Source organism: Nuphar pumila, chromosome 16 (assembly GCF_984573655.1).
Source record: "Nuphar pumila chromosome 16, dmNupPumi1.hap1.1, whole genome shotgun sequence".
Taxonomy (NCBI): domain Eukaryota; kingdom Viridiplantae; phylum Streptophyta; class Magnoliopsida; order Nymphaeales; family Nymphaeaceae; genus Nuphar; species Nuphar pumila.
In genome coordinates this window covers 59,982,723-59,994,325 of record NC_143264.1, presented here as the reverse complement: position 1 = coordinate 59,994,325, position 11,603 = coordinate 59,982,723, and the positions used below count along the sequence as shown (strand labels likewise).

General features: G+C 40.4%; 2 protein-coding genes across 2 annotated transcripts; both read right to left on the bottom strand.

Annotated features, from left to right (window-relative positions):
• Positions 1-2,565: 2,565 nt before the first annotated feature.
• Positions 2,566-3,264, bottom strand: LOC149813301 (uncharacterized). The gene has a single exon (XM_089991100.1). The coding sequence runs from the start codon at positions 3,262-3,264 to the stop codon at positions 2,566-2,568; it is 699 nt and encodes a 232-aa protein (XP_089847226.1).
• A 297-nt stretch (positions 3,265-3,561) lies between these two features.
• On the bottom strand, positions 3,562-4,056 carry LOC149813300 (uncharacterized). The gene has a single exon (XM_089991099.1). It carries the CDS (start codon positions 4,054-4,056, stop codon positions 3,562-3,564), a length of 495 nt encoding a protein of 164 aa, XP_089847225.1.
• Positions 4,057-11,603: the final 7,547 nt, after the last annotated feature.

Here is an 11,603-nt window from a genome sequence, read left to right as displayed (position 1 = left end):
ATATGTGAAGGGTCTCACACATACTTTCTTAACATGGATACATGAAATACGTTATGTATCCTGGAAAGCGATGGGGGTAATGCCAACTGATAGGTTGTAAAACCTATTCTTTTCAAAATCTTGAATGGGCCGATATATCTTGAACTTAGTTTGTCCTTCTTTTCGAACCTCATTACCCATTTAAACGGTGATATCTTTAAGAAGACGTGATCACCTAACTCGAACTCCAACTCACGTCACCTCTTATCTGCATAACTTTTTTGACGACTCTGAGCTGCTTGGAGTCTTTCACGGATGAATCTGATATGCTCCTCCATTTGTCGAACCAACCCAGGTCCTAAGGTTTTTCTTTCACCAACTTTGTCCCAACATAGAGGCGTTCTACATCGTCTCCCATATAAGGCTTCATAAGGAGCCATCCCAATACTGGCTTGGAAGCTGTTGTTATAGGCAAATTCAATTAGCGACAAAATTTCGTGCCATGAGTTATGATACTCCAGTATACAGGCTCGTAACATATCCTCCAATGTCTGGATGGTTCTTTCTGCCTGCCCATCCGTCGGTGGGTGAAACGTTGTGCTCATTTTCAACTGAGTTCACATTGCTTCTTAAAAGCTTTGCCAAAACTTGGAGGTAAATTTTGAATCTCTATCAGAAACAATGGAGTCTGGCACTTCGTGCAATCTCACTATCTCTTTTATGAAAAGATGAGCCAATTGTTCAAAGGAACACGTTGTTTTGCACGCGAGAAAATACACAAACTTGGTCAGTCTATCAACAATTACCCAAATCACATTTAATCGCTTTCTTGTCTTAGGAAATCCTGTAACAAAATCCATCGTTATATCTACCCACTTCCATACAGGAATAGGTAGTAGTTGCAATAGTACACCCAGCCTCTGATGTTCAATCTTTACTTGCTGACATTTTAGGCACTTACTGACAAACTCAACAACATCTCTCTTCATTCCATTCCACCAGAAATTATTCTTCAAATCTCTATACATCTTTATACTTCCAGGGTGAATGAAATACCTGAAATGATGTGCCTCGGCAAAAAATTGTTTCCTAAGTTCCTCATCCTTAGGAATACATACCCAATCTCGAAATATCAGCATACCTTGGTCATTTACTTTGAAATTTGGATCTTCACCATTATTTATTGTTGACCTGATTCCTTCTAACTCTTGATCTAAGAGTTGTTTCTCTTTGATTTCATCTCAAATTTCTGACCCTAAGGTCGTCTGGACAAACATCAGCCGACCTGGAAGACATTTCACTTCTGCTTTTTGTTCTACAATGTTCACCAACAGACTTGATATATGCTACTACTTTAACTTTTCCTAAGTGATACTTCAGTTCAAAATCATAATCTTTGAGTAGTTCCAGCCATCGTCTCTGTCTCATATTTAATTTCTTTTGAGAGAATAAATATTTTAAACTTTGATAACCAGTGAATAGCTCAAATTGTTCTCCATATAAGTAATATCACCATATTTTGATTGCGAACACTACTGCAGCTAATTCTAGGTCATGAGTTGGATAATTTATCTCATGCACCTTTAGTTATCGTGAGGTATATGCGATAACCCTGCCGTGTTGCATCAAGACGCATCCCAATCCTTTATGTGACGCATAACTATAAACGATAAAACCTCTAGTGTCAGAAGACAAAACTAACACTGGTGCAGTGGTTAATCACTTATTTATCTCTTGGAAGCTTTTCTCGCACTTTTTATTCCATTCGAACTTCATATCTTTCTTTGTCAGCTTAGTCATGGGAGCTGCCAATATTGAAAATCCTTTCACAAAGCGTTTGTAATAACCAGCTAACCCCAAGAAACTTCGAATTTCTGTGGCATTCTTGGGTGTAGGCCAATTGATTATCGCTTTAACTTTTGCTGGGTCCACCCTTACTCTTTCTTTACTAATGATATGTCTTGAAAATGACACTTGATCAAGTCAGAATGCACACTTAGAGAACTTAGCATATAACTTGTGATCTCTAAGTATTTGCAAAATGATTCTTAAGTATTCTGCGTGTTGTTCCTTACTAGCCGAATATATGAGGATGTCATCCACGAACACCACCACGAACTTGTCTAAGAATGGTTTGAACACTTGATTCATTAAATCCATGAATGCAACTTGGGCATTCGTCAGCCCGAAGGGCATGACCAGGAACTCATAATGACCATATCTTGAGTGAAACACCGTCTTGGCAACATCCTCTTCCCGAATCTTTAGCTGATGATACCCAGAACGTAGATCCAACTTAGAAAAATAGGCTGCACCTTGAAGTTGATCAAATAAATCATCTATCATTGGTAGAGGATACTTGTTCTTTATTGTCACTGCATTTAATTTCTTGTAGTCGATACACATATGCAATAACCCATCTTTCTTTTTCATGAACAAGATCGGTGCACCCCAAGGTGATACTGATGGTCGAATAAATCTGATATCCAGCAACTCCTGCAGTTGATCCTTGAGTTCTTTGAGCTCAGCAGGTCCCATTCTATATAGAGGAATGAAAATGGGTGTTGTACCTGAAGCTAGATCTATCTAGAATTCGACTTCCCTATCCGGTGAAAGTCTTGGAAGTTCTTCAAGAAAAACATCCACGAATTCCCGTACAATCTCTACCTCTGTGATTGAAAGTTTATCGTCAACCTCAGTCTTCATATAAGTCAAGTATCCAATCCAACCCTTCTGTAGATACCGGTTAGCTTGAAGACATGAGATAATTGTCGGTTTTGCAAGTTTTCTAGTATCCTGAAAGATAAAAATAGAGGTTCCAGGGTGTTGAAAACTGACGCTTTTCCCTCGACAATCAATCGTTGCATGATGGTTAGATAACCAATCCATGCCCAAGATAACGTCCACTCCCTTAAAGTCCAATATTGGAAGGTCTATCAACAATAGACGTTCTTCGACTTGTACCATACATCCTTGGATGACTTCATCTATATACACCGACTTTCCTACTGGTGTCGCTACTTGATATTTTATTTCTAGAGATACAGGTAAAATAGGTAATAGTGCAGCAAAAGTAGGGGTGATGAAACTATGTATAGCCCCCGAATCAAAGAGAATATGTGCACTAACACCAGAAATTTGGAGTGTACCTTCCACCACGTCAGGGCTAGTCAAGGCTTCCTGCAGAGTCGCTGCATAAACTTGACCTGGAGCAACTGGTTTCTCTGTGGGTTTTGCTCCTTCTCCTTGTACTGGCTGGGGATATTTTCTTGCAATGTGTCCCATTTGACCGCAATTGTAGCATTTGATATTCTTTTCATCGCAACGACCTTCATGCTTAAAGTCGTAAGTCCTACAACTGTTGTTGCCCTTAGAAGGTGGTCCTCAGTATCAAGGTTTCTTAGCTTTTGGTTGTTCAGGCTTCTTCCCCTGCTGCTTATTGTTGTTTTCTGCACTACTTCCCTCCTATGGCTTCAAAGATCTGTCATTGCCTTGCCTCTTCTTGAAAAACCTTCAGGATGATGAACTAGTTTGTCCCTGTTGTACTTGCTTGGGTTTCTCTTGTGCCTCCGATTTTGTTGTTCAAGCATCCCAAAACTCATACCAAGATGCCATCTCCACCAACCTATCGAACCTCCAAATTTGCAGAGGTCCCACCATTCTCAGAATTTCAGGTTTTAGTCCACGCTCGTATAACTTGTATTTTTGCTTTTTCGTAGATACTAAAGCCTTCGCGAATCTGGACAATGAATTGAACTTGGCGGTGTAGGCCGTTACACTCATGCTTCCCTGTTTGAGCTTTCTAAATTCCTCTTCTTTCTCCATCCTCTCGATCCTGGGAAAGAATTGTTTGTAGAACTTGTTCCTAAAGGTGATCCAGGGAATAAACTCTTCACTTCCCAGGACATCTCTGATGGATCGCCACAAGTACTCGGCATCCCCAATTAAGTTGGATGCCACGACCCATGCTTTCTGGTCCTCTGGGCACTGTATCGCATCTAGTGCTTTCTCTGCTTGCATCATCCATTTCTTTATTGCTACTCCTCTAGGAGTTTCATCGAACGTGGGCACTCTCATATTCTTGAACTTCTCAGCTCAAGAACTGCTTTCTGATGCTACTTGGTTTTGACTTTGATGCAGTGAATTTTGTAATAGTTTATACAAAATTCTTTCTGTGGTATAGTTCGGAGGCACACCACTATCAACTATAGCATGTTCGTATCGAGGTGCAACTGGTGAATCACCTCCACCTTTTGCTTCCATGCTCCTTGGAGGTAGGTTACCTGATGCCTGTGGAGGCACAGGACCAATGGGGCTTGCAGTACTTCTCCTTGCAGTGCCCTCATTCACATGCCCTGCTTGAGAAGGGCCTGCTTGTCTCTTGATTACTTGAGAACCTCTTGACTTGTATGATGTTCCCTGACGAGTCCTCATACTGCAACATGAGTAGAGTGGTTATTAAAAATTTATGTTTGCTTCCTCATTAACATTCACGTAGGTTTGCACAATTGTCGTAAGAAACTTACTATTTATTAATAAATGCAACATTTTTTCAACTTTTCACGGGTTCTTCCGTAATACAACCCGTTACTTAGTACTATCACTAGGCAATCATAGGCCTTTATTACATGACTTAAACATAACAAACACTAAGGTGTTGGGGTACGAGGGGTATAAGTAGGTTCTTCTTCTTCCTCAGAGTCTGAAGGAACCCTAGCTGGTGCTGACACTGCCATGTTGTTAAAAGCACGTAAGTATGCGTGCCTATTCATATGTCCCCTGTCTCTCCTCAGTAAGGCCATCCCTCGAAGATGTTGCACTGATTCTCTTATTTGTTCATCTTCTATGACATTAGTACCCCTGCCTTGTTGCACCATCGACCTTTGAACACCCTCATGACATGATGCATTAGGTTGCTCTTGACTTCTTTAGCTATTGGTAGGTGTAGCGTTGCTCGGTCCTGCCCCGAAACGAGGCCTACCGCAACCTGAACAACCTACTGCAGCTCCCCTACCACCTCGATTTGCCAGTGGACCTCTTCTGATGTGCCTGTATGGAGGACGCCCTCGTGGCCCTGGCGATTCTCTCACGGGTGGTTGGGGTGGTTATTGATTGTAAATGAAACTGGGGCCGGAGAAGGAACGGGAGGTATCATACTCTCCATTTCCCTAGTGACGTCCAACATGGCCGTCACGAAGAGCGAAAGGCCAACAACCATCTGATCCGTCTGGATCACTTCGGGATGCCTGTGCCTCCCAGAGCTCCTACTGCCTCTACGATTGCTCTCATTGCCACTATCGTTGTTAGCATTCATTCCTACTAACAAGAGGCAATAATAAGTTCAGGACCTACGTGAATGAAGCTATGACTCTTTTTGCCACATAATCATTTGGATGGTTGCAATAATCGTTCTTTTAGGACCTTTAAATTATTTTGATTTAAACAAAATTTTTCTTTCAAAATCCAACTTTTTTTATCGAACCTGGCACTGATACCACTTGTAACGACCCGATCCGGGGCCTCTCGAGCACGGGTTCGTGGACGTTAGTTTTCGGAGGGAAATTACTCAATAATCTAAAAAATAACTCTAAACCATGTCAGATTTTTTTTTTCATTTAATAATTAAAGTTCCACACATCCATTTTTTTTTCAATAACCATCCAAATGCATAAAGAGAATAAAAGAGTAGAGGCAAACCATACTTTGATGTGGCTGATGTGACAGAGTCGTACTAAGTCCTGTGAGTGATGGCAATAGTCCCTAAACCTATAGTTGCAACCAAAAGAAGGAGGTGAGTCTACAACCTAGTAAGATTCCATTTACAAATAGACATGACCGTTGCAACTGTAGTGAACTCTATGCTCCTAGTCTTAGTTTAGTTTGCTACTTTACATACATGTTATTTATGAGTTTTACCCTCTTTACCATATCTCTATTATCATCTTCAAACATATCTTCTACTCTAATTAGCTATTTCGGACATAGCCTCATCGGGCGTAACAAGCCATGTAGATAACTCAAAGTCTACGATGTTGGTCAGACATATGAACCACTCACAACAACATAGTCTAAATCGACTCAGACTACAGACACAGGTGCTGCAGCAATTCACCGGTTGCAAGCTGGGAGCGAAGGAGCTCAAACGGTAGCTAGCCGAAGAGCTAGGGTGGCTATACCTGCCCCCAAGGTATCTCAAGGAGCTATACATGCTCTCAAGGTGTCTCAAGGAGCTATATCTGCCCCTAAGGTTTTGTGGTTCATGCTACATCCTACATGTGTCTAGTGGGCAATGTTTTAACACCTAAGGGACACCTGGAAACATTTGAGATATTTCCAGGTTACTCACGAGGTACACACCTCAACATTGCCCTAGACCATACCTTCTAGTAGAGTTCCCATCATATTCTGTGTGGTCATCCTAAAATTCGCATCTTCAAGTCAGTGCGTTATATAATCCTCAATGTATGTCCACTAACTACTTTTTAACGCATGTTCATATATTTGAACTGTTAATGATGGCAACCCACAATAGACTATTTCACGACACTTACAATACTCCTCTTAAAGCATAAGCGTGACATTTTCCCAAAGTAATACCTACCTTGAGACTCTGAAACTCTACTCTCAATTTTCATATAACACACCAATCTCATATATGCAATCATGTCATGCTATATTTATTTCATAACTTAGAAAATATGCATGATCAGGTTTAAGCATCACACTTGAATTTTATAGATTCCCAAGCATGCAAAATAGTGTTTATTCACAAAACTAGCATACTTGAAGCATTGGAATCATATTGAAAAATGCCTAAACTAGCTCACATGTGTTTTAATTAACTAAGAAGAAATTTGCAAATGTTTACTTACCTGGAACACTTAAATTCCAAATTCTTAGTTTTATGTAACCTTTGATCTGAAATCAATAAATACCTCGTATCATTATCAAAATTACTAAAATACCCTTAGACTTAACTGTCAAACTCTGACTCCATTCATTCAAATTTTGTCCTCACATCTTCTACTAATGGATTATACTCAAGCAGTAGAATCCACGGATTCAAGAATCACATAAATATGACTTCGGGCACTTAGTTATGCCATGTTTATTTTGTCGACATATCAAGGGTAAAATGATCTTTTTGCTCTTTAAATCACTAATAGTGACCTCTACGTCATCTTTACTTCATGTTACTTTAAGATCCACATCTATACTAAAATTTGACCACTTAGGTCCTCAACTCAACTCTTATTTGGATCTTGGATTCGATATGCCTGATCTAAACCTGTTTGTGATGATTTAGCATAAGCATAGCATCCGTGCTGGGCATTCGTGGATTTTGGCCTAACTCCACTTATTTTTCGATCCATTTGGGTATCCGCGTTTCAACTTGCATTTTGCATCCAACTTGGTTTTGGTGAATATTGGAAAAATCAAGGTCTTTACTATCTTGATTTTTTCATTGCACTCGCCTATTCATGTGCACCCACATATATATCTAATTTCGATTTTGACCCACATCGTGGCTCGACCTGGTGTAGACCGAGTCAGTCTACCCTTAATACCATTCGGGCTTGGTCTGTCCGAACTAGGTTATCAAGAAAACATACCCCAACTTGGTCTTTCCAGACTGAACCAGTCTGTCCAACCTCACCGACCTGGCTTGGTCATCCAGATTGAGTCCATCCATCTCAGTTTTATTTTCTATGATTGGCTCAATCTGGGTACACCCAGACTGAGTCCCTCTTATCTGCCTTGACCGGCTCAGTCTGGGTCACATCTAGACTGATGACCGCCTCGGCCTGCAGAAAATGCAGACCAAGCCTGTCATCACGGCGTGTAATAGTTCTGGCAACTCCTACCATTGCCAGACTATTGCAACTTCCTGCAAGTAGGGAGACACCGCTTGCACTCGCCGGTGGCTACCGACCCAATGATGGTAGCAGGGGAAAACCTCCTCCTTTCTTTTTTTTCCTGTATATGCAACCGACGAGGGCATTCATCAGACCTCCTGCCTCCTCGCAGCAGTCAGTCCTCCCTTCCCGTTTTCGTCACCAGTGAGTGGCAATAACAGAGGGAAAACCCCTCTGTTGCCCCCTTCTATTGCAAGGCAGGGACAAGGTTCTCCCCGTCTCTGTTTTATTACAACTCGTCGGCAGCTGTAAGGTTGCCGGTGACCTCTGTATTTAAAAACAACGAGAGGGAGAGGGCTTACCTGACGGCGACCGATGGTGCTCCTCTCCCTCTTTTCCCTTCATGCTCCCTCTCTGCTCCACTGGTGTTCGAATGGGGAAAGGGGAGGAGGGCCCCCATGGCTTTTATAGCAATGGGGTGTCGATTCCCCCTCCTTTCGAAATAAATGGGGGCACCCCTCTTCCTCTCCCATGATCTGATTTGTGGGAGAGGAAGAGGCGTCGTTTCCCCCTCCTTTCGTACCCCCCCCCCCCCCACGACAGGGGGAGCGTTACAATGGCTCTGTTTGGCAGTTTGTATTTTGGTTTCTCCCAGTGTTGTCATGCTCTCTGCTGTTTGGGAGCAATGATGTTGCTAAAACACTGCATTGAGAATGGACTCAACAGTCCCAAGATCACATTTCAACACCATTCACATAAGAATGCTTTTGAGAGGGAGGATTGCGTGCAATATAATTGCATAACTTTAGTATGTTGTTACCCTCAATCATTACTTGGGCCCAATGTTGTGAAAAACGTTGAGGCATAGCAAGGCGCTCCACCAAAATTTAAGGTGAGGCGTAAAGTGTAAGCCTCAAATTTAAAAAAAATTTATAAAAAATATCTAAAATTATAAATAAATAAAAAATTCTTTATTGATGAAGCAACAACCAACAAAAAATAAAAAATCTCAAATAAATACTGAAAAAACATACTTGAACTTTGCCACTGAGTAATGAATGATCAAAACATACTTGAACTTCGCCATTGGGTTTTCCACCAAAGCATGGTAGTCCCTAACAAATGTTGGCATGTGTGTAAGGTATACTTAGATTGAGTATTGAATGGATTCAAAGGCAGTGGACGCTAGCAGAAAGCCATTCACATAAACCTTTTTGTTCTCATTCTTCTTTTCTAAAATTCAGTCAAGGAAGCCAACTTGTTTTCAAGATCATCATGACTGTAAAGAGAGTACTTGCTAATTTACCATGAACTTTGTCAGTGTAGTGTAGTTTCTGTCAACTCGATAATATGATTGTTGTCATTGGATTCAACAGGAAGGTCTCAAAATTATGAGGAAAATGTTTCCTCTAATTTGTGAACCATGGGGGTGTATGGTGCACTTGAACTCATTCCACATGCATTCAGATGTTAATAAAGTAACACCGCCTCCAATGACGCTTTGTTCATTTTGTTCAAACTACACTGCCAATTTAGCATGAACTCAAGTATGTTGCACTCAAATATCTCATCATATCTGTCAAGAAAACAATAGTTTTTGCACCCCTCAAAAGGCAAAATATCATGTCATATGTAAAGGGTTCAGTCATGGATAATCTCTAACAAGCTGAATCAACTACTCTCTAGCAAGCAGAACAGACAGACTTCAGACATAAACTACACAGGAATATGTGAAAGAATAAATTTCCTTTGAATGTAAACTTTAGAATTTATATATGAAAAAAATAATACACTGCATAGTTAGTAAAATAAAAATTGGGTCGCCCTTTCGCATTCAACCTGATACTGAGTTAGGAAGCAACCATCGAGGGCTTAAAATCTTTATTTTTTTTGAAAGGCAAGTTGGGGTTAGTCCGACCCCTAACAATTATACAATCTAGAGGAATAAAGAGAAGGAGAAGAGATAAGAAGAAGAAGAAGAAGAAGAAGAAGAAGAAGAAGAAGAAGAAGAAGAGAACGAGAGAGAAAGAGAAAAAAAACAAAGATGAGAGAGAGTACCTGTTTTGAGGCTCCATCATGAGAAAAAGTATGTTGTGAGAGCCAAGAGGGAGAGACTGCTGTGAGAAAAAAAAACAGAGAAAGAGGGGTGAAAAAAAAAACCAAAATCACAATATAAAGGGTTGGGGGTGCTTTGTTTAAGCCCTATTTTTTGGTCAAATAAGGGTTTTAACCCTCATTTGACCAAATGCTTCGAGGTGTGTACGCCTCATCCTGAGGTGCGCCTCGCCTTGAGGCATGCACCTCAAAGCCTATGAGGCGCACGCCTCAAGGCTTTTGTGCTTGACACATGCACCTCAAGGCATAAAGCCCCTCGCCTTAAGGTGAGACACACTTTTTATGCTTTGAGGTGCATTTTTAATAACGCTGCTTGGCCCCCATAGCTGACAAGCTATATCCCAAAAATGAAGAGCGATCAGTTGCAGCAGTTAGCATACTAAAAGTGTGCAATCACATTCACCTGATCCTCCCTCAACAGCTCCATTCTCAACATGACTTTTTTATTAGTTCTCCCCCCCCCCCCCCCCCCCCGGATCGCACATTGGCTGGTGAAACGTGAAAAAGGTGTTTCCATGGTAATGCAAGGCTCCCAAACAGGGCTTAAGACCAATATCATGAACAATCTTTTTGGCTACTGGTAAAAATTATGCCTAAGATGACCTTCTAATAACTTGCTGTTTTTTATAATAAAAAACAACAAAAAATTGTTAGCAAGTGCAGATTTTACTTGATAAACCATCATCTCAACTATTGTAAAATGTTATTGTACTTCAAATGATATTCACAGAATTTTAAAATTAAATGTATTTTGCCCAGTGTTTCACACAGGAAAAAAAAAGATTTCATGGACTAAGCATAGTTTGGCTGGTGTGCTCACACTTATAAAATCCACGTAACCTTGTCGTAGTACAGAATAAGTTTTCATGAACTTTTTAATTATTTAAAATAGGTTGATCATAATTTCATTACTTTTAACTGTGAAAGTTGAATTAGAGCTAACCTCCCCCTCTATATTTCTCTCAAGAAATGAAATGTTGTTCGGCACAAACAATGGTGTAAACCACTTGGCCGAGGTGGATGGCATGTAAAGAGGTGTATATTTTTCAAACAAGCTCGGCTTGATCCACGAGCCCAGGCTCAGTTCAGCTTGGTTTGCGATAAGCTCGAGATAATGTTCAACCTAACCTAAGCAACCCCAGCTTGAAATAGGCCAACCTAAGTTGTTTGGGTAGTTGCCCACTAAATCGATCATGCCGAACACATCTAATGGTTCAGAACTTCAGATATATATATATATATATATATATATATATATATATATATATATATATATATATATATATATATATATATATATATATATATATATATATATATATATATATATAGGGGCGTAGCTAGGATTCATGTGGGGGGGGGGGGGGCAAACAGGGGTGTAGCAAAAAAAAAACGTATTTGTGCCATAGTCTGGGGTTCGGGGCAGCGCCCCCGGATTTTTTTTTTTTGAGATAAAATAAAAAATGGCTACAATTATTAATAAAAATCTATTTCATATGGACAAATCAAACTATTTGCTGCAGTCAGGGCTGGGCTAGGACTGGGCTGGGCTACAAAAATGGATAAAAATCTATTTCATATGGAATCAGGGCTGGGCTAGGACTGGGCTTTTAATTTTTTTTTTTAACTGTTTCGGGAGGCAGGACTGGGCTG